At 44.4% G+C, this 24,001-nt stretch overlaps 1 protein-coding gene across 2 annotated transcripts in view; it reads left to right on the plus strand.

Moving 5' to 3' along the window:
• The first annotated feature begins 313 nt into the window (after positions 1–313).
• The window catches only part of Itgb1 (integrin subunit beta 1), a 43,438-nt gene continuing 19,750 nt past the window's right edge, over positions 314–24,001 (plus strand). Inside the window, exons 1-4 of one of the 2 annotated variants that reach the window (XM_075977745.1) lie at positions 314–520; positions 18,010–18,076; positions 19,553–19,638; positions 22,570–22,792. In XM_075977745.1, the coding sequence (XP_075833860.1) occupies positions 18,010–18,076; positions 19,553–19,638; positions 22,570–22,792 (376 nt within the window). In that variant the 5' untranslated portion in view covers positions 314–520. The remainder of the gene's footprint in view (positions 521–18,009; positions 18,077–19,552; positions 19,639–22,569; positions 22,793–24,001) is intronic. The other variant, XM_075977743.1, reaches the window with a different exon arrangement.

Genomic DNA, 24,001 nt, shown 5'->3' on the forward strand with positions numbered 1-24,001 from the left:
CACAGGTCAGGCCCGGGATCGACGGGACACTGGCTTCGGAAGGTTCTTCCCGCCGGGCATCAGGCGCCTCCACTACCGCAGAGCCATGCCCTCTGCAGAAAGGACCAGGCCGCCCGGTTCCTTTGTCTGCACCCAGCCCCACCTTCCTCCTTCCTGCCGCCTCCCCCTCCTTCGGGCGGGCGCGGCTGACGCGGCGCGGAGGAATGCGTTTCCGGAGGGAGAGAAAGGCCTGGCGGCCGGCCCGGGACGTGGATCTTCGCGGCGGAGGCGGGGCCGGCCGGCTTCCTGAGGGAGTCGGCGGCCCGAGTCTCCGCCCACGCGCTCAAGAGCCGCGGAGACCCGCCGAGCTGCCGAGGCCCGCCGACACCGCCCGAGACCAGCCGAGAAGCCGAGGCCGGCCGACACCCGCCCGAGACCCTCCGAAGGGCCGAGGCGCGCCGACACCCGCCCGAGACCCCCCGAGAGGCGGAACGCGGCGGAGCCCGAGCCGCGCGCGTGCCGGGCGGACGCTTGCGGAAAGGTAAGGCCGCGGGCGTAAGGACGCGCGGGCGTGGGCTCTGGGCAACGAGGGCGGCCTGGGCCGGACCGGACGGACTCGGCCGGGCCGCCACGTCCGGCTGCAGCTCCCCCGCCCCGCCCGGACTGGCCGAAGGGAGGGTCTCGGAGGGAGGGTCGCGAGCCCCGCCTGTCACCCTGGGGCGTGGCGGGGCAAGGCTGGGTACGACGGGGGTCGCGGTGTCTGGAGTCCTCCGACGGGTACCGTTCGCCTGTGACCGGCAGGCGCCTTTCCCGAGCGCCGCGCGGGACCCCGGGAACCAGGCCGAGGCGTCCGTGGTCCGCGAGGCGGTGCCCGCCTGCCCGCCCGCCCGGGGCCTCGTGCTTACCCTTTCTCATGCCTCCTAGTGACAGCCTGGGCTTATGACCGCCCTGATCCCGAACGCCACAGTGAATTTGAACTTTTAATTTGAAACCTAGCACTTAGTGGTAAAATGAGTAATAAATTATACTGTTTCCGTTTCCTCATCTGTAGAAGAGAAAAGGAGCCCCTACACTAACTATAGTATTAATTGTGATACCAGGGACAGGGTCGGGCCCAGCTCCAGCCTGTGTTTACACGTACTGACCTCACTGCAGACCCCGATCCCTGGTGGTGTCGGGACTCTTTATCTCCTTTCCCAAATGAAGACACGGAGGTGTGGGAGTTTAAGTAGTTTGGAGAGTTCATGGGCTCACCTCTAGAGCCCACTTGAAGTAACCTCACCTAATGTAAAATAAAGCAGGTATATTAATATAGGGTATAGGTTTCTAGAGCAATGTCAGTCTGGATTTCAAAAAACAACCAACAAAACAAGACACAGTAAAATGTAAAACCGCAAGCTTAGACAATAATGCTCCATATGTATTGATACCTTTTCATTGCTTCTTGGTACATTAAAAAGACCTACAAACTTCTTAGAATGTTTTGGTAGCATTTGGAATGTTTCCTGGCTCTGCCATTCCACGTGGATGTGAAGAGGGTAGGGTGACTTGGGTTTATTTTTGTTTTTTTATTTTTGTTACTGCTTGCATAGCACAGAAATAAATGTTAGGTGAATTTTGACTAGATTTCTTTCTTGAATCACACACAGCCATTAGAATAAATAGTTGACACCCTAGAAAACTGTAGAAAAGACTAAGAAATTTTAGTTGAAAGTTACCCATTACACATTTATGGACATCATGGTGAGAAGGGAAGGACTGACTTATTCTCAGAGTGATATTCAGATTTATGAGTGATTTTGATTCATTCACCAGTGATTAATAACTGAAGATGATGGAATGGCAAATATACAACGGGTGAAAACCGGTTTGTAGAGTAGAGATGCTAGGATGGTCTTTTTCTTAGGCGAGCAGAAAGCAGGTTCTAGCTTATCTGTATTGAGTTCACAGTGCTACAGATGAAGACTCTGTGCTGTTCAAGTCTTTCTAGAAGGACGTGAAGCTCTGTACTAAGGTGGTTTCTTTAATTATAGTTTATAATTATTTTTATGTGTGGGTGTAGTGACAGGCATGTGTGGAGGTCAGAGGATAAATTTTCTTCCTCCATCATGTGGATTCCAGGGATTGAATAGAGGTTGCCTAGCTTGGGAAAACACGTTCATGTGCTGAGCCATCTCCTTGGCCTCGGTTGTTACCTTTTTAAAGGTTTTATTTTAATTTTGAGATTTATGTAGGTGGGTGTTGGCTTGAGTGTAAGTTTGCAGTGTGCCTTGCAGCATCCGTGGACGACAGAAGAGAGAGTCAGATACCCTGGAACTGGACCATGGATGGCTGTCATCCACCGCGTGGGTCCTCTGGAAGAGCAACCAGTGCTCTTAACCACCCGGCATCTATGGCTCCACCCCTCTCCCCCCACCGTGCTTTTAATCTTCAGTGTTCTATCCATGAAAAGTACAAGTTCATGGGGCTGGAGAGATGGTTTAGTTAAGGCCACTGACTACGCTTTTCCAGGACCTAGGTTCAATTCCCAGCACCCCCATGGCAATTCAAACTGTCGATAACTCCAGTTCCAGGGGGTCCAGTACCCTCATACAGACATATATGCGGGCAAAACACCAACGCACATAAAATAAAAATAAATTATTAAGCAAAAAGTACAAGTCCAGAATTAACAACGTTGAAAAGTCACTGGATTTAGTACAACCCTCACCCCCTACAGGGTTTCTCTGTTTAGTCCTGGCTGCCCTGGAACTTGCTCTGTAGACTAGGCTGGCCTCAAACTCATAGACATCTGCCTGCCTCTGCCTCTGTAGTGCTGGGATCAAAGGCATGCGCCATCACCGCAGGACCCTGGGTTTGGTGCTTCTAACAACACTTGTTTCAATTTTCTCATCATCCTGACTTGAATCTGCCCAGAATCAACATCACTGAAATGAAAATGTAGTTCTGTGTTGATTAATTCCAAGTATAACTGATCACCTCTCATTACGGTTATTACAAGGAAGGTTAATTGGTTTGACAGATTAACTTGAAAATTAATAAGTTTGTCCAGAATGCTTGCTGTGTAATGTAGTTCCTTTACTGTTTGGCTTTTTGCTAACAAAACCAACCCTGGCTTACAGGTAGAGAGGGGGGTGTATAACACAGCATGTTGTCTGAAGAAAACCCTTTTTCTAGTGTTCTGTAAATGGGCTGCTGTTCCCTGTGCTGCCAGAGTAGTGAGAGAAACATGTTGTAACTGGTGAAAGTTCAGAGGACTTTTTTCCCTCATATTTTAAATGTAAAATTTTTGATGCATCAGAAGCCCTGTTGATTTGAAGATTCACTGTGGATAGAATCCAAGATCATATTTTGTGGATATGTTAAAATAAGCTTTTACCATTTATCTACAAATTAGTGAGTTTGAGAGTTGATTATATTCATATTTACTCTTATATTACTGTTCATTGTGACTTTGGTTATATGTTTGCAGTTTGCTTGTTGTATGTCAGTTAGGGGGTAGTCAGGGATGTGAGGATGAGGGAGGAAAGAGGAAGCGAGTCTTCTGGATTGGGTCTGGAGTGATAGTGATACAGACTCAGGAAGCGGAAGTGTGCTGACAGGGTAGCGACTGCAGCAGGTAGGAGAGGGCGGTTCAGGAGCTAACTGCCTGGGAAAGAATGAAGCTCTCCTTTGTGAACGTCACAGTTTGAGGACTTTGTTTTTGGTGTGTGGCTTTAGACGATAATAATTATCTTCTAAATACCAGTGTGTCTAGCACGCATGTCATCATGAAACGTGCACATGGGGAAAAAAGACTCCTTCAAATTTACATCCTACGTTAGCAGGCTGTCTTAGAGTTTCAACTGCTGTGATGAGACGCCGTGACCAAAAAAAGACCCCTTCAAATTTACATCCTACGTTAGCAGGCTGTCTTAGGTAGAGTTTCAACTGCTGTGATGAGACTCCATGACCAAAAAAAGACCCCTTCAAATTTACATCCTACGTTAGCAGGCTGTCTTAGATAGAGTTTCAACTGCTGTGATGAAACTCCGTGACCAAAAGCAAGTTGGAGAGAAAAGGGGTTATTTGACTTACATGTCCATGTTGTTCATTATTGAAGGAAGTCAGGACAGGAACTCAAGCACGGCAGGAATCAGGAGGCAAGAGCTGATGCAGAGGCCGTGGAGGAGGGCTTTATTGGCTCGCTTCCCCTGGCTTGCACAACCTACTTTCTTACAGAACCGAGGACCACCGCCCACAATGGGCTGGGCCCTCCCTGGGTCCTCCCCCTCCCCATCAATCACTAATTGAGGAAATGCCTTCCGGCTGGGTCTCTTAGAGGCTCAGCTGAGGCTCCTTTCTCTCTGACTCTAGTGTGTGTCAAGTTGACACACAAAACTACCCAGTACACAGACACAAATACATACATACCTGTTTGCATATACTTGCATGTACATACTATGCAATAATTTTATGAATATAAGAACATAGGGGTGTGTATACATGCATTCCTTACCTACAGGAGCAGTCTCATTATACCAAGGCTTCAAAATACAGGTTTCTATGCCCAGGGAGATGTGAAATGACTCATCGGACTCTAAGGAAGAACATTTTAGATACTGCGTTTATAGCTTTTAAAAGTTCAAAGTGTTTATCGTGATGAATAATCTTACTGTATTGCTGTAGAAATACATGTATTTTAATTTATAAACAATGGCATGCGGATACTCCAAAATTTTTTGGTGACAAAGGTGAGACTCAAACACTTAGAGATCCCAGTGGTAGCAGGGGAAACAAGAATCACTGTGTTTAGGAAGGAGAATTGGTGAGACGGGCCTGTGCTGACAGCTAGCTAGGTGGAGGCGGTGTGACCACAAGAGGGTAGGCTCTACAGTGCTGAGCTTTTGAAAAATGACCTCGAGCCTGGGATTGGGAATTATTCATCGTCAATACTGGCTGATAGTGTAGGTTGCAGATAAAAACACCAGAGTGTAGAGTAGAAAGGGGGCCGTTCACTTTCCCAGTTTCTTCGCCAGCCATTTTAGAGAGTGGGTAGGGATATGTCGGGTTTCCTAGCAATTAGTGTGTTTAAATTAAAGACTAGCTTGTTTTTACATCCCTTCCCTAGAGCAGTGATTACAGCCCCAGTTTGGCTTAGAAGTGTCTTCTCTCTCGGAAACCCTGGTTCCAGAGAAGTCTCTGACTCAGGATTTCTGGATGCCTTTGGAGCTCCACTCCCTAGGACTTTGGTTTCACATCTGCACTTCGCTCTCACTTTGAGATGAGAGGCAGTGGCTGCTGGATCTCAGGACTGCAGGATACAGTCTTTTGTTCTTTCATGAGAAACCATTTTCTTTAAAATTAAAAAAAATATTTTTAATTATCTGTAGATGTGTGTGTGTGTGTGTGTGTGTGTGTGTGTGTGTGTGTGTGTCTGCATATGAGATCGTACACTGAATGCAAACTCCTTCAGAGACTAGAGGCTTTAGATTTCCTGGAGCTGGAGTTAGAGATGGTTGTTAGCCAGCTGATGTAGCTGTGGGAACGGAAGTTGGGTTGTGTGGAAGAGCAGCGTGTGCTCCTGACTGTCGAGCATCTCTCCAGCCCCGGGCAACCATTTTCCTGTGTCATCATAAAATATAAATGTAATGGAAATGACTGGGAAGACCCTGCAGTGCTGCTTAGTCAGATCTGCTATGGGCAGCCCGTTGTCTGCCTGTCCTTTCTTGTGCATTTAGCTCATCAGGGTACTGAGACTAAGAACTTTGTGAGGAGGTCCACATGGCTTTGATTTTGAGTGAATTCCCTAGTAGGGACAATTGTGTTCCACTCAGGAAAACATGACAAAAACCGAAGAGTTGTTTCTACAGTCAGTGTACCATGCCAGATGGTACTTTCAGTTTTTGAGTAAAAGGTCAGCCGTGGCTTAAGTGGTTTTGGAAGGTTTGGTAGAGAAGATGAGGTCTGAATGAGGAATGGGCTGAGCTAAGGTATGGAAGGAATGGATGATGTGTTTCAAACAGAACAAAGACAGTGTACATGGGAGGCAGAGTTCTGTCTGTTTTGGTAAATATTACTTGCATATGACTGTGTGTATGTCATGGGAATGTAAAATGAAGGCCTTAGTTCTTTTCAAGGAATGACACATGAATGAACGCAATCAGTTAATCAATAGTGAACATAACACCACCTTATTGAGTATACTGGAAGTTGGCCATGTTTTTGTGCTAGGCAACATCAAGATTATGTTCTGTGAGGAAAACAATGAATTCTGTTTATTGTGGCTGTTGAAGAGTAATGGTCTAAATAAAACAAAACAAAAAACAAGTAAAAGTCTTAAACATAGAAGAAAAAAGCATTGCGTTTTGCTGAAGGAAAATAGTTTCAGTGGAGGAGTGAAATATTTGTTTTTAGAATTCAGTATGTGCCAATCGAAGCACAGATGTCTATTTTCACAGCCTGCGCGTTTACTGGATATTGAATAGGTGTAAACTTAATTTATTACACCTGAAATTAGGATGTTATTACCTCTTTCTAATACAGACAGTATTTTATAGATTTTGTATGATTTAGTTCGTGTTACGATTTTGGCCCTTTTTAGAGGTCAGTAGTGGGGTTGTTGTATTTGATTATTAGGATATTGAAGTTTGAAACCGTACATTTAGTATTCTTTTTTTAAAGATTTATTTATTATGTATACACACACCAGAAGAGGGCACCAAATGCCATTATAGATGGTTGTGAGCCACCATGTGGTTGCTGGGCATCGAACTCAGGACCTCTGGAAGAGCAGCCAGTGCTCTTAAACTCTGAACTGTCTCTCCAGCTCCCACATTCAGTACTTGAATGTTACATTTGGAAAATGTCATAAATACAGCAGGAGTAAGAGTTACCTTTGTTAAAGATGCATGACATCATGATTTGGAGGTGTCTCTTACGGTATAGTCTTTCTATGTCCATACTTGCAAGGTTCTGGGTTTCTAGCACAGAGCAACAGAACAAGTCGAGAAGTGCGTATGAAATAGTCATTCAGGTTTTGTTTTCTCCTACGATCGCTAAGTACTTGCTAGTAATAAGAAAATCAGTACAAAGATATTTGTTGCTAAAACTTTTCCTTCAGGGTTATATTTTATTCTTTCCAAAATTTTGAAATCTGTGCCACTCATTCCCAGCCTACTCTTAGTAAAATGAGAAACGAAGTGATTTCTGTAATTTGTTTTGAAACATTTGTTGGGTAAAGTATGGCTCGTTTGTGCTTGTTCCTCCACTGCAGGGAGATAGGGGAAGAGAGGATAAAAGGTGGTGCTCAAAATGAATTTGATCAAGAAAATATTGGGGGGGGGGGTGGCTGGAGAGGTGGCTCAGTGGTTAAGAGCACTGACTGCACTTCCAGAGGACCCGGGTTCAATTCCAGCACCCATATGGCAGCTCACAACTGTCTGTATCTCCAGTTCTAGGGGACCTGACACCCATACACAGACATACCTGTAGACAAAACACCAGTGTACATAAAATAGATAAATTAAAAAATAAAGCTTAAAAGAAAAATTTTGGAATAATTATTTAAACCAGTAGATAAGATTATGCAATGTAAAAATGTAACTCAAGATTTCTTCTAGGGCTGGAGAGATGGCTCAGAGGTTAAGAGCACTGACTGCTCTTCCAGAGGTCCTGAGTTCAATTCCCAGCAACCACATGGTGGCTCACAGCCATCTATAATGAGATCTGGTGCCCTCTTCTGGCATGCAAGCAAGCATACATGGAAGGAATGTTGTATACATAAATAAATAAATCTTTAAAAAAAAGATTTCTTCTAATTGAAATTACATATAGAATGAAAATGCTGTTTTAATAGTAACAAGCAGTCAACTTTTTTAAAGATTTATTTATTTTTATGTGTATGTGTCTGCATGTATGCATGTGTACCACATGTATGTTGTTGAGGCTACTGGAAGAGGGTGTTGGGAATCTCCAGGTCCTGGAATTACAGATGGCCTTAAGCTGCCAGGTATGGATGCTGGGAACAGGATCTGAGTCCTCTGTAAGAGCAGCAAATGCTTTTATGCACTGAGCCTTCATTTTTTCCAGCCCCCAGGTAGTTAACTTTTGCCAGGATTTCTTCACACACATTTGGGAACAAAGTAAATTTTGTCAACTGAAGCATTGGGTAACTTACATTTTCCCCATTCATAGGGAAAAACAAAAGAACAACAGACAGAAAAAGAGAAAGAAAAGTTTGCATCAAGGGAGAGCTTACTGGATATGTTTGGAAAGTCACATGCTAGGTAATGAAGTCTTTTGGTAGCAGATGGTGCTGGGAAGGAAGGCAGTTTTTCTCTTACTGTGGACTGGCGTTCATAGTTTGGCTTAATAGCTTTTCTTAAAATGTTTTATTTTCAAATTCATCCTTTGGCAGTCACTGGGTTTACTTTTCAGTGTGTGATTTGAATTGGATGCTTGTCCATGGGGCTTCCCTTCTTATGGTGGGGTAGAGATGGGGTCAGTTGTCTGTTGAGTCACCACTCATCCGTCACGTTTGCTCCTCCTTTCCTTTGCCAGTTCGTGTTCTGTGGGACATCTCAGGTTTGATCTCCTTTCGTTGATTATATTCTTGGAGTTATAGAACTAGCTTCAAACTTACCTCAAAATACTGTGGTCACAGGCATGAACCACTGCTCAGCTGCAAACAGCAGCATTCATTGTTAGAGTTCGTTAGGCTCAGACAAATGTTTATCGGTTAGAAAGGGTTTTCATTGCGTTCTTCAAGTCGTCTGCAGCCAGGGTAGAGTCCTGGCTAGTGTTTAGGAGGTGCTGTAATGAGACTGCTGTGCACTTGCAGGCTGGTAGGCTGCAATGGGGCACTGTCAACATCCACTTTTGGATTACTGAACCTCTTCTTTTCTGTCCTTGTTTTCTCCTTCCTTGTGCTTTTTAATAATTTTTGTTTGTTTGTTTGTTTGTTTGCTTGCTTGTGACTGGGTTTCTCTTTGTAGTTCTGGCTGTCCTGGAGCTTGCTTTGTAGAATAGGCTGGTCTCAGACTCACAGAGATCCACTTGGCTCTGCCTCCTGAGTGCTGAAATTAAAGGTGTGTGCCACCACACCTGGCTCTTTTTGGTAAATTTGGTTAATATTTAATTTGCTCTCGTTATTAGTATTTGGGTCAATGACTGACACTCCCTAGTCACCACCACACCTCTTCCTGTCAGAAAAGGTTGAGTGTTAATTGTTCCTCTCGCAAGAGAAAAGTTATCTCGCATGGTCTGACTTCATCTTTACATCTCACCCTCAGATGACTGGAGCTCAAAAGGTTGCTTTCTCCTTTGTCAAGGTCTTTCCATTTTATCGTTGTCCATGGCTGACAGTAGGAGGAACCATGTGTTCATTCCTAGAGTCTTAGTTTCTTGGGTTATTTTTCTTGAGTATTGATTTTTATGTATTAAGATGTTATTGGCCTATTTATTTCCCTCCCTCCTTTGTCTGTCTGTCTGTCTGCCTGCCTGCCTGCCTGCCTGCCTGCCTGCCTGCCTGCCTATCTATCTATCTATCTATCTATCTATCTATCTATCTATCTATCTATCTATCTATCTATCATTTGTTTTGGAAAGATAGTGTCTCACTCTGTAGCTCTGACTGGTCGGGAACTCCCTACGTAGTTCGGAGTTCATGTTGACCTCAGACTCAGAGATTCACATTCCTCGGCCTCCCGATGGGGGGGGGTTAAAGATGCCCAGCACTTTCACTTTAAAAAGCAGATACAGGGAAAAGTAATTTCTTCCAAAAGAATAATGAATTTCTACAAAGATTGTATAGGTTGAGAATCCTTTATCTGAAAATCTCTAATGGCTGAAGATGTAAATCTCTGTGTCAGCATGACACAAATGGGAAGTTCTGCATCTGGTGACCTTCAGGGGTCAGTGGTGTGCAGGTGTACTTCATATACAATAGCACCACCTTCAGGGGTCAGTGGTGTGCAGGTACACTTCATATACAATAGCACCACCTTCAGGGGTCAGTGGTGTGCAGGTGTACTTCATATACAATAGCACCGCCTTCAGGGGTCAGTGGTGTGCAGGTGTACTTCATATACAATAGCACCACCTTCAGGGGTCAGTGATGTGCAGGTGTACTTCATATACAATAGCACTGCCTTCAGGGGTCAGTGGTGTGCAGGTGTACTTCATATACAATAGCACCGCCTTCAGGGGTCAGTGGTGTGCAGGTGTACTTCATATACAATAGCACCACCTTCAGGGGTCAGTGATGTGCAGGTGCACTTCATATACAATAGCACCACCTTCAGGGGTCAGTGGTGTGCAGGTACACTTCATATACAATAGCACCGCCTTCAGGGGTCAGTGGTGTGCAGGTGTACTTCATATACAATAGCACCACCTTCAGGGGTCAGTGGTGTGCAGGTACACTTCATATACAATAGCACCACCTTCAGGGGTCAGTGGTGTGCAGGTACACTTCATATACAATAGCACCGCCTTCAGGGGTCAGTGGTGTGCAGGTACACTTCATATACAATAGCACCGCCTTCAGGGGTCAGTGGTGTGCAGGTGTACTTCATATACAATAGCACCACCTTCAGGGGTCAGTGGTGTGCAGGTACACTTCATATACAATAGCACCACCTTCAGGGGTCAGTGGTGTGCAGGTACACTTCATATACAATAGCACCGCCTTCAGGGGTCAGTGGTGTGCAGGTACACTTCATATACAATAGCACTGCCTTCAGGGGTCAGTGGTGTGCAGGTGTACTTCATATACAATAGCACCACCTTCAGGGGTCAGTGGTGTGCAGGTACACTTCATATACAATAGCACCGCCTTCAGGGGTCAGTGGTGTGCAGGTGTACTTCATATACAATAGCACCACCTTCAGGGGTCAGTGGTGTGCAGGTACACTTCATATACAATAGCACCGCCTTCAGGGGTCAGTGGTGTGCAGGTACACTTCATATACAATAGCACTGCCTTCTGTTTCCAAGTCTGAGAAAAGTCCAGCACTTTTGGCCCCCATGCAGTTTGGGTAAGGGATGCTCACTATGTATATATCTAGCTTTAAACCATTTCGTCTGTAAATATAAAAGCAGTGCATGCCTTTAATCCCGGAATGTGGGAGGCAGGGGAAAGCAGATCTCTGAGTCTGAGGCCAGCCTGGTCTACACAGAGAGTTCCAGGCTGCACAGTGAGACCCTGCTTTAAGAAGAAAAAAAAGGAAATACCAACCAAGTTATTTATATTTTATTAAAAATGTAGTAAATAGTGTTTAAAAGTTCAGAAAGGCTTAACTTTGAATAAAGAGTTTACTCTGAAGATTAAAGCAGTTGCACAAATGTGGGCTGATTCTTACTAAATGGATTATTTGTAAGCTATCCGTAATATTTTGCTCAGGAATGAATTATGCCACCTTAGATAAAATTGAATATGGTTAGAAAATCTAAGCTTGAGATGCTTTTGTGGGAACAGGACACAAAACTGGTATCTAGGCCGGGCGATGGTGGCGCACGCCTTTAATCCCAGCACTCGGGAGGCAGAGGCAGGCGGATCTCTGTGAGTTTGAGACCAGCCTGGTCTACAAGAGCTAGTTCCAGGACAGGCTCCAAAGCCACAGAGAAACCCTGTCTCGAAAAACCCCCCCCAAAAAAAAAAGAAAAAAAAAACCAAAACTGGTATCTATTTGGAGATTAAAATGAGCTGTTGGCCGCTATTCACTGTGAATGTTTAATAAATAAACTCACAGAGCAACATCATAAGCTTTTTCCATTTCTGTGCTCTGAATCAGTTCTAACTCTGGACGGATGTCCATTCTTTTAAAATAGTGGCTAAGTAGCTCTTCAGAGACGGAGTCAGGTGACAGTTTCATCTGTGCAGTTACTTAAGCTCTCTGAGGTTTGGGTTTCTCATCTGTAAAACAGAGATGGTCTCATTTCTTTCCGAACTCCTGCGTAATCTCAGAGAACAAGGTCATATAATTTGATACAGTCAGCAAAACATTTTGAGCATTATCTTTTTTGATATTATCATTATAGCATTTTCCCCTTCTCTTACCTCCCTCCAAACTCCCATATACCACTTCCCATTTTCCTTCAAATTTATGGCTTTTTTATTGATTGTTACAGCATGCACATATGTATAGTATATATGCATATAATCTTAAATATAACCTGTATAATGTTACATATATGTATACTTTTAGTGCTGATTATTTAGCAGTGGACAGCCTATGGGTGTGTGCTTACCTGGGAAGACCACCTCTCCTGCTCCTACCTCTCGTCAGTCGCCTATAGTTCTGAGCTTTTCTCTGTCCAGTTTGGCATGTCCATTGGTGTCATCCTTGAGCATGTGTGTTAGAGAGACTTCATGTGTGTAGCTTCTGATGTTACTAGGAGACACAATCTGACCAAACTCTCTGATATTCCTGCTCTTACTTTGTTTCTGCAGCCTCTTCTTCAATGTTCCCTGATTTGGGTGTGAGTGTTTTGTAGACGCATCTGTTGGGACTGGTCTCCACAACTTTCCATATCTTTGCACTTCATGTCATCATCGTTGCAGTTACCTGGGTAGTGATCTCTGATGGATCTCCAGCCCCAGCCTTGTAGAGGCTTTCTTCTGGGCCTCCAGCCAGTTCTCAGATCATGACCCAGAGACTTACTATTAGTTATGAATGCTCAGCCTTAGCTCCTGCTTGTCCACAGCTCTTATGACTTAAACTCACCTGTTTCTCTTCACCTGTTTTGCCTCAGGACCTTTACCCTCCTTTCCTTCTGTGTGTCTTACGTTCACTGCTGCAGGTGTCTGGCTGGGGTGGGCTTTGAGGTTTCAAGTGCTCAAGCCAGGCCCAGTGTCGCTCTCCTCCTGCCTGCTGCCTGCAGATGCAGATGTAGAGCTCTCAGCTGCCTCTTCAGCACACGTCTGTCTGTGTGTCCCTGCTCCCACCGTGATGACCAAATGGACTGAACTCTAAACCTCTAAGCAAGTCCCAGTTAAATCCTCCCTTTATAGGAGTTGCTGTGGTCATAGTGTCTCTTCACAGCAATAGAGACTGTAACTCAGACAACTTTTAAAGATAAAATAGTCTTGCCAACAACATGTAACAACAAAACCATAAATTCATGGAGAGAAAGTGACAATCCAGTGTGAGGGAGACACCTCAAAATATGTGCTTAGACACAATATTAGAAAAAGATTGTATGGCCTTCCTCAGCCTCCCCAGCCTCGCATGTGCAGGCTTGCTGAGGTGGCTTCTCTCCGCTGTCTTCTGCACATAGCCCTCCATTCTAACTGCAACCCTGCCGTCTCCACATAGTTAGACAGTTAGGTGTGCTCTGTGCTGATGTAAAACACAGCTTTCTCCTCAAAAGGGGTAGGGTATTCTGGAAATAGATACCAGTTACCATGACCTGGGAACACAGATTTAGGTGATCCTAGATTCCGTTTTCCAGTGTGACATGGTTTTATGTAACAGAACAAAGAAAACCATAAATTAAGATACTTCCAAAGTACAGTGGTTGAGACATTAGAGAGATAGGTTATAGCAAATGAGGGAAATCTCAGCTGGCCTCAGGTGCTAGCTGGTGATTCTCGTAGTTTTCGGGTTGGTGGAAGTTAGTCATCTGCTAAGTCAGTACATTCCAGAAGATAACCAGTGCTCTCTTTCTACATCCCAAATGACTTATCTGTTGGAGGACAGTGTTGCTTACTTTGCTGTTGCTGTGACAAAATGCCATGACCAAGATAACTAAGGAAGAGTTTGTTTTGACCTAGGTTTTAGGAGAGAGAGTAAGAGTCCACCATGCCAGGGTGGCACCACAGTAAGTAGCAGGCACGGCAGTGTCTCTCTGTGGCTTTGGAGCCTGTCCTGGAACTCGCTCTGTAGACCAGGCTGGCTTGGACCCCCAGGGATCCACCTCCCTCTGCCTCCCCAGTGCTGGGATTAAAGGTGAGCACCACCACCACTCAACAAATGTCTTTTTTTTTTTGAATGTTTAGAATTGTATCACACGTAGGCTATGATAAAGACCTTGAAAAACCTTGTTGTAGAGGGAGTATTGGTAAAAAAATACCTTTAAGGTTTTTAATGTTTATGTGTGTATATTCATACATACAAACATTAAATCGAAACTACACAGGTGAGACATTTTCTTAGTCCTTTGAGTAAAGAGTTTAGCATCTCAAAGGAGGGCAATTATCTGATAGGAAAAATTATAACTTGGAGCAGGAGTACCTCTGCTTTGCCATCATGAACTATAACCCTCTGAAACCTTAAGCCCAGAATAAAGGAATACGTGGTGACACTCTTAACTTTGCATTGACTGAAGTAGACTGCTAAGTAAGTATCTAAAAGATAATTAGTGCTTTGTTTCTCCATTTGGAAGGATTAACCTAATGGTCACAAAGCTGATTGATAGGTCTTGTATAGAGGAGGCTGTACTGGTTGCTTTTTTTCAATTTGACACGAACCTACAGGGATAAACTTACAGGGAATTTTGATTGGATGGATGCTCCCATCAGATTCTTCCCCATGTGGGGGGCATTTTCTTGATTAGTGATTGTTGTGGGTGGGCCTAGCCCACTGTGTGTGGGGTGCCACTCCTGGGCAGGTGCTTGTGTGGTGTAAGAAATCAAACTGAGCAAGCTACCAAGAGCAAGTCAGAGAGTGGCAGTCTTCCGTGGTCTCTGCTTCCGTTCCTGTCTTTCCTGCCCTTCTCTCCTTAAGTTTTCTTTGACCATGGTCTTTGACCCAGCAATAGAAACCCCAGTAGAATAGTGGGCAGTAAATGGCTATTAAGAGGGAAGAAGAAGGCTCAGGATAATTTGCAGCATTTCACTCTCCGCGGGTGTTGAAGTTGTTTGCATTGCGGCTTCTTTCTGGAGACGTTAGGCACACGCATCCTCTGCACAGAAATGGTTACTGTGTGGTAACTGTCTGCCTTTTTGTCTATGAACGTTAGTTCCTTGAGGCATTTGTATTACAGGGAGGACACAAAACTCAACTCAGAGATGAAGAGAGCAAAGGACATGGGAAGGGAGGGAGTGTCCTGCTTACCTTTCTGTTGCTGTGATAGATAGAGCACCAACCCAAAGCAGTCTGGGGAAGGGTTTACCACGTAGTCAAGGAGTTTGTAAGTGAACGGGGCCTGAGACGATGTCCTTCCCAGGGTTAGTCCCTGTGTGGTCAGGAGTATCTCTGTCTGTCAGCTGCAGCAGTTTCAGGAGATGAAATGTAGACCAGGCCAGGTAAAAACCTTTGTCTAAGATAAAAGCAAAGGGTTAGGACCATGTCTCATGGCGTTTTCTCTGATGATTTGTCTTCAGTGAGATACCATTGATAGGGAACCTGTAAGCCCCCTTCCTCAACATAAGGGTCACCTGCTGAACAGGCCTTGCTACTCCAAGCTTATGGCTTTAGGCCTGGGAAGGAGGACATCTGTGTGAACTCTGACACAGTCTATCTCAAGCCTCCCCCACTCTGCGTCACTTGGTCCAGATGCCGGTTGTGCTGACTCCCTCAGGGTCACTCTCAGTGTGGTCTCAGTCTCACGCTCCCAGTGTTATTTCTTTCCTCCCTCCCTCCCTCCCCCCTCCCTCCCTCCCTCCCTCCTCCCCTCCCTTCCTTCCTTTTTTTTTTTTTTTTCCGGTGCCTGTTCTGGAACTCATTCTGTAGACCAGGCTGGCCTCGAACTTACAGAGATCCATCTGCCTCTGCCTCCCGGGTGCTGGGATTAAAGGCGTGCGCCACCACCGCTCAGTTCTTTCTTTCTTTCTTTCTTTCTTTCTTTCTTTCTTTCTTTCTTTCTTTCTTTCTTTCTTTTAAATATTTTATTTATTTATTATGTATTCAGTATTTCTCCTGCATGTATGCTTGCAGGCCAGAAGGGGGCACCAGATCTCATTACTAATGGTTGTGAACCACCACCTGGTTATTGGGAATTGAACTCAGAACCTCAGCTGATCCATCTCTCCAGCCTGGCACTTGCTCTTTCTAGTTACTATCATTGTTCCTAGAGCCCTGCTGGATTCTTACTACTTCCTGTCTCTAAAACCCAGCCTTTATGAACGCCACCAAGCAACAACAGCGCCTCTGTTTCTTGCTAGCTTACAGGAGAGTTGATAACTGTCTCCAAACTGTGTCCAGAGCTGTCCTTGTTCTCTCAGCTGTTCTCGAGCATTTGAGTATTTTTGTTTTGCTTGCTTCTGGGCTTGGCACACTTCCAGAGGGCCTTAGTTTCTTTGAACTACCAGGATTTGTAGAAGTAGAGGGCTGTGGATCTTACAGGAATGCTTTAAAGTGCAGCATGCTGGGAAGCATCCTTCATTGGATCACAGCGTGCCTCTTTGACTTGTGTGGTATTTTGAAAGATTTCTCAAGGCTGGCCAGCAAGTATAAAGTAGCCTGAAGGAATACATTATCTGAATACAGGTGCTGTGGTCATCCACTTCTGCGGGAGTGACGTGCTCTCTTCTCTCTGTCACTGTTGAGGATTGCGTTGACCTTAGAGAAACATTGGAACATCGTACTTTTTGACACTCAGGTTTTAGTCAGCACTTGGATGCAGTCCCAAGCCATTTGCGTAACCTGTCAGCTCCAGGAGCGACTCCTTTCCTGGAGTAAGCCTGATTGCAGGTGGATGACTCCCAGAGCCTCCCCCTCATGTCTCTGGGAAGTCTGCATGAGCAGAGGAACAGCAATGTTCATCCCAGGGTTAGGACCACGTCTCATGGAGCAGTAATATGCCTGTCTTCACTCCTCGTGTGAAGGGGCCTGTGTTGTGTGAAATATAAGGGCTTGGAGATGAAGAGCTTTAATGTAGAATTTAGAGAACTTTTCTTTTTTAGACAAGGTCTTGAACTTGCTAAGTAGGGAAGGGTGATGACCTTGTACTTCTGATCTTCCTTCTTCTACCTTCCCGGTTTCTCTTTTTCTGTCTCTCAAAACCATGATTTTACTGTGTAAACCAGACTGGCCTTGAACTCATGGTAATCTTTCTGTTTCTCCCTCTTCCATTCTGGAATTATTCCCATGCCAACATTCCTTGCTCCCCTTTCATTCTGTAGGTAACACAGATGCATGCGCATGTGCAGTAGACTGGAGGTGTCCATGGAGAGTGGGCCGTTAAGGTGTTAGCCGAGCAGGCTGAGCTCAGCCATCTTTGAGCATACTTGATTAGGGATAAATCGTGGAACTAAAAACATTGGTTCACTAGAAATAGAGGTAATAATTAGAAGTTTAACATATAGAATATTATCTGAGCTGTCTGCCCCCCCCTCCCCCATGAGATTCTGAAGGACACTACAGACTCTGGGTCTATAGTGAGGTCATTTGTTGTTATGGAAAGTTGAGGGAAACAAGCTGAATATTTTACCATTCCATGCATAGTTGGTTTTCTTGCAAAAGAAAAATATAACAAGAAAGCAAACCAAACAGTTGAGTCAGAGTCTTGCATATGAAGCTGTGTTTTAGCCTGAGGAGAGGAACTGCAGAGGAGATGTCAGTGTGGAGATGGCTGATTCAGCTCTGGGAAGTACCCTAGTTCCGAGGTGACTGCGCCTCTGGGTGTGCCTGTTGGACTGAGAGCCCTAGGGACATTCTGCAGGATAAACTGCCATACCTTTGTGGTCTTAGGACTGCATGTGCATTTATTATTATTATTATTATTACTGTTTTCCTTCAAGATGGGGTTTCTTCACGTAGCCCTGCTTGTCCTGGAATTAGCTCTGTAGACCAGGCTAGCCACGAATTCATAGAGATCTACCTGTCTCTGTTTCCCAAGTGCTGGGATTAAAGGCTTGTGCATCGCTGCCTGGCTTGATGTATAATTTTGTGATATTTAATTGAATACTGAGACATTTCATAGAGAAGACAGGAACGCATTCTGAAAGTGTGGTGTGAAGTGTTGGAACAGTAGGGTGAATGGTATGGTGAGCAGGGACGAAGGCAGATGGCAGTGTGGAGAAGTTTGGAGAGGAGAAAGAAGGGAAGGTTGAACACAATTCACCTGATATTTTCTCTCAGTAATGATATACACTTTCTGTTGTAGATGAATTTGCAACTGGTTTTCTGGATTGGATTCATCAGCTTGATTTGTTCCGTATTTGGCCAAACAGGTAAAAAAAAATTGTTTTTCTTGTAATCTTTTTATTTTAATGTCTTGGATCAATAATCTTTGGTCAGTTAGGTTCCTGGGGGCATGGGGTGGGAAGACAACCCTCCACTAGATCACACTATTCCTTAAGTTCTGTGGCACGCTGCCTCTGTGAGCGAGGGGCCTGCAAGGCTTGTTAGCACCAGTTAATCATCCCTCCTTTCCGTGAGAGGACCATACGGCCCCTGGGGAGTATGAGAGTGCCGAGGGACCAGAATGAGGCTGAGGTGTGCAGTATATTCATATGACGTGTCCATTGGCATCTAAACAACCGAAGCAAGGGGGAGCGTGGTGACACATGCCGTGATCCCAGCACTTGGGAGGCAGAGACACTCAGGAGGATCTTGAGTTTTAGGCTAGCCTGGACTAGACACAACATCCCGCGCCCCCCAGTTTACAAAATCCAAAGGGTTGGGGTTATGGTTCAATCAAAGCTCTAGGTTCTGAGCACACAAAAAACAAAAGAAAACCCAGGAGCACTTTACTTTCTAGAAGATACTCCTGTTCTGTGATCAAGAAGTCTCAAATATTGTTAGTATATCTATAAGTGTGGAGCAAGCTGAAGACATTTTAACTTCTTCTGGCAACCATCTACATCCGGAATAATGGACACCTGGTTCTACTGTCTAAATCTCAAAAACAAACAAACAAGAAAACCCACAGTAAATAGAATAGTTAGAATGATCTGAGCTCAGGATGGTCATGTGACAATGATGAAAGATAGTGAATAGAAAACTTGATACATTTGATACATAAAATAAAAAACCACCCAGAACCTGTATCCCAAGGACCACACCTAAACATTGTTGGAGGGATTTTCTTTCAGTGAGTAGACTGTAGAGATCTCTAGTTCTTTTTTTTTTTTTAATTCAAGCATAGTTTATATTCTAATCAGAAAAGATAAACTAGAGATAATCTAATCTTACTAGTGTTTACTACAAGAAAGATGATTCAGTTTAGATTGAGTCAAAGAAATGTAAACTCAAGGGGTTTGGATAAAAATGGACTTGGAGTTATTTAATGTACTCAAAGTGGAGTGGCCTCCCGGAAGATGCTTTTGTGGTGTGGGTGTGGGATTGTGAGGCATAGGAAAAGACAAAACCTGACCTAGGCATAAGCAGGACATCATAACCATTGAGAGTGATACGTTCTGAAATCATACTTTTACCAGAATGGTCCACTGCTGTATAGCTAGGCTAATGGTTCCTAGTTAGTCTGTCATACAGAGAACAAGATGACTGCCCATTGGTGACTCTCAGTGTCAAGGGGGATTCCTTTAGGTTTTCTTTGGACTGGCCTCTTGTAGCTTAGTAACTAGGCTGGAGTGTTCATGTTTAACACGTATCTTTATCTGCATTACCACCTGTCTCTGTCTTTCATTGTGATCCATTCATTTTTTTCCTTTGAAACTTTAAAATTGTCTCTCTTTTTTTAACAGATAAAAATAGATGTTTAAAAGCAAATGCCAAATCTTGTGGAGAATGCATACAAGCAGGGCCCAATTGTGGGTGGTGCACGAATACGGTAAGACTTATGATACTGTGCAGTTTATTCTCTGGTTTTTGAGCTTCCCTTAGAGCTTTATCTTTGGGAAGTTCCTGATAAGATGCACATTTGAATCAGTGTTTATTGAGTAGTGTGTGTTGGTCAGACAGTGCCACTGACAAAGCACCCACTAGACATGTGTCTTAACTTTCTGTTGCTGTGACAGAACACCATGATCAGGGCAACTTACAAAACAAACAAACAAAATATTTAATTTGGGGTTTCACAGCAGTGGAGATTGACGTTTATGTCCTACCCAATCCCAAAGCTGTTCAGTCCCAAAGAAACACAGAGGCTTATGTTAATTATAATCTGCTTGGTCTATTGCTCAGGCTTATTACTAATGAACTCTTATAACTTAAATTAACCCAACATTCTTGTCTGTGTTTAGTCACATGGCTTGGTACCTGTTATCAGTGAGGCCTTTCATCAGGCTTCCTCTGCGTCTAGCTGGTGACTGACTCTCTTTCCTCTTCCCAGGATTCTCCTAGTCCTGTTGCCCCACCTATACTTCCTGCCTGGCTACTGGCCAATAAGCACTTTAATAAGCCACTTATTAAATCTTAACAGTGTAAATCTTTACCGTGTACAAGAGCATTCCCACAGCACAGCACTGTTAGTCCATGCCCATGATAGCAGTGAGCAGGCAGCAGACAGGCTCTGGAGCAGCAGCTGGGAGCTCACGTCTTGATCCACAGCATGAGGCAGAGAGCTAGCTGGGAATGGTATGGGCCTTTTGAGCCTCAAAACGTAGCCCAGTAAAAGGAAGTTAAAGCAAATTCGAGGTCAGGATTTTGGATTTGCATTTATTTCCTTTAAAGATTTTGTACTTTGCCTGACGTGGTGGTCCCCTATAGACAGCTTACTAAAACTGCAGCGAATCAATTTGAGGTTATGCTAGGGTCGTTGTGTATGTCTTCCCTCAGGTGCTTGTACCCAAAAGGCTTAACTGACCAGATGTTAGATATGACGTAGGATCTGACAAGTGAAAGATAAAATGAGAAGTTTTTATTTCAGAATTTTTCTCATGGTACTGTCTTACAAGTGGCATGCTGGGGCGAAATTGGGGAAATTTAGGAAATGCTGACGGAAGCTCTGGCTCCTTCTCTGGAGAGTGAGGGCCATAGTTCATGCTTTACCAGGCTGCAGTTAGAAATGGTGGATTAGAAAGGCAGGTTCACTTCACAGGCTCTGTTGATCTGTCAGCTGCCGACACCATCAACATCCATTGTATGGACCTAAGTTTATCTCTAGAAACTTACCTAACCAGAGTTGCACACTTTAGCTTCTGAAATCTGGGGTATAACTTCTCAGTTATGAAAGGTTCTTGTGGAAAGTGTTAAGTGGGATTTTATTTGAGGTTTATGAGGCTCCCTGAATTGGTTAAGTACTTGGAAATGGAGAATTCCCTAGGAGCTTGTACTTTGTTCAGTTTGAGGTTTGATAGTAAATAAAATACTTCGGTTTTGCCCCTGGCCCTGGGTGTATAAACGCTCTTGCTGTGTGACGTTGCCTTGTGTTGTGGATGTGTGTGCACATTCACGTGTCTGTGCTGCAGGTGAGAGCAAATAGCAGTGTTTTCGTGTTGCTTTCCAGCTTTTTTTCTTTTCTGTTTTTTTAAAGGTTTATCTGTTATGTATACAGTGTTCCTCCTCCATGCCATAAGAGGGCACCAGATCTCATTACAGATGGTTGTGAGTCACCATGTAATTGCTGGGAATTGAACTCAGGACCTCTGGAAGAGTAGCCAGTGCTCTTAACCCCTGAACCATCTCTCCAGCCCCTTCTAACTTATTTTTTTTAAGTGACAGGATCTCTTACTGAACCTGGAGCTTGCTGTTTCAGCTAGCCTGGCTGAACACTGGGTTCCACAATGGATCCAAGAACCCACTGTTCTGTCCTCCATTACTGGGAGCCAAGGTTACAGATGCTCACTGCCACGTGGATGCTAGGGGTCAGAACTGAGGTTCTCCTGCTTGTATGGCAATCACTTTGCCCACTGAACCATCTCCTGTTCCCCACCTTGGTTTTTGTAGAATCTGGGGCTGGAGAGAGCCCTGGAGACGAGCACTACCTGCTCTCCCAGAAGACACAGGCTCTATGCTCAGCACCCACATGGCGGCTCACAGTCACTCGGTAACTTCAGTACCAGGGGATGTGACACTCTCTTCTAGTCCTCACATGCAGTGCAGAGATTCACATGCGGGCAAAACAACTTTATAATACAAATAAAATAAAAATTAAGAAAACAAATCTCATTTAATAGCCAGCATTTAAAAAAATTTCAGACAGGCAGTGATGTACACCTTTAATCCCAGCACTCAGGAGGCAGAGACAGGAAGATCTCTGAGTTCAAAGATAGCCTGATCTACAGAGTAAATTCCAGGACAGGCTACAGAAGAAACCACCCTGTCTCTCTCTCTCAAAAAAAAAAAAAAATTCAGTCAGTCAGGTAAATTTGTGGTATATTTTCTGTACATACACATGGACCATTATTGGTTGGGTGGTATTTAGGCTAATGTGCTTTTCCTAAGCCTCCTGTTGTTTACTGCTCTGCTGGGAAGTGTATGCCATAACATGAAAGACCTTGTAAGGACATTTATAAGAGAAAGGTTTGGAGGAATGTCTGGCTGCTGTATGAGGGCCTGTGAAGCATGCCGAGACCCGAAGGATGTAGTTAGTGATGACGCAGTCTGGACTTGAAAGGTGAAGCTTTAAAATAGCACTTAGTCTGGGGAAAGAGTACTTTCTCGGGGTTGACTTTACTTGTTTTTGTATAAGGGCACTTGTTATGATGTGGATGAAGGGAAAATTTTGTTAAAACCTAGAAATGAATGATTTTGTAATTTGTTTACATGCAATAATATATCAGAATGGTTTTGCTAATGTCATATTTTACATATCACTTAGACATTTTTACAAGAAGGAATGCCTACTTCTGCACGTTGTGATGATTTAGAAGCATTAAAAAAGAAGGGCTGCCAGCCAAGTGACATAGAAAACCCAAGAGGATCCCAAACTATAAAGAAAAATAAAAACGTCACCAACCGCAACAGAGGAACAGCAGAGAAGCTCCAGCCAGAGGACATAACTCAGATCCAACCACAGCAGCTGCTCCTGAAGCTGCGATCAGGTACCTCCACCCCCCTTGGGTTTTCATAGTAACTTTATACAAGTCTTTCCTCCAGTCTTTGGAGGGCTGTTTTTGGAGGTTGGCTGGCTGGTACCCGAAGATATGGTGTAAGTTAAATTTTTAGTAGATATAACCTTTTTTGTTTGTTTGTTTGTTTGTTTTCTTGAGACAGGGTTTCTCTCTGTAGCCCTGACTGTCCCAGAACTCTCTCTGTAGACCAGGCTGATCTCGTCCCACAGAGATCTCCCTGCCTCTGCCTCTCGAGTGCTGGGATTAAAGGCATGTGCCATCATCATAGCCCGGCAAACTCTGAGTTTTAAAAATAATAGCGTCCATTTGTTACTATAATTTTATAATATGAAAGCAAAGTTTTAATGCGTGCACTTGTTTAGTACTACTTAAAGTTTTTATAGGTACCCATGCCTGTCCCATGTCTGAAATAGACAGCCGTCTTTCTGTCTGTCGTCCTACCTTCAGCCTAGGAGTAGACACTGCTATGGTTTGAATGGGAAATGTCCTACACAGGCTCACAGTGCTGCTTCAGGAGGTTGTGGAGCCCTCAGTTGGTGGGGCTTGGCTGGCAGAGTGGGTTTCTGTGGCCTTTGTCTTCCTAATTTGCCAGGCTATGGAAAGCTGCTTCCTCATGGTCCTACTGTTGTTGAGGACAAACCTGCCCCAGCCTCTGTGGCCTCCCTGAAACTGAGCCAAAATAAATCCTTCTCCTCCGAAGCTGCTGTGCCAGTATTAGGTCATAGCAAGGAGCAAAATTCGTAGTGCAGATTCCTGCTTCTCCAGCAGAGCGCCACTGTCACCTTGCACTGCAGACCTGCAGGCCTCATTAGCACAGCCCAAACTGTCGTTTTATTTTCATCGCTATTATTTTAAAACATTTTTTAGGTGTTTGTTTTGCCTGTATATATATATATATATTAGCTGTGCTCTTCACCTCTCCATCCCACATCATCATTACCTCACGCCTTTCTGCACTGGGGGAGCCTGAAAGAGGCTCATGATGTCACTCCTTGTTTTTCTCAGTTCCATCCATTGCCTCCAGTTTCCTTTTTGTGCTTCTTCCCTTCATCCCTCTGCATTTCTCTTAAGAGACAGTTTTCCTCTCAAGTCATTGTAAACCATTCAGTCTACAACAGCACAGACTTTTCAGCTTAGCCCCGCCCCCTCCAGCTGCCTGCCAGAAGACCATGGAGACAA

The sequence above is a fragment of the Microtus pennsylvanicus genome, chromosome 6 (genome assembly GCF_037038515.1).
Source record: "Microtus pennsylvanicus isolate mMicPen1 chromosome 6, mMicPen1.hap1, whole genome shotgun sequence".
Classification (NCBI taxonomy): Eukaryota; Metazoa; Chordata; class Mammalia; order Rodentia; family Cricetidae; genus Microtus; species Microtus pennsylvanicus.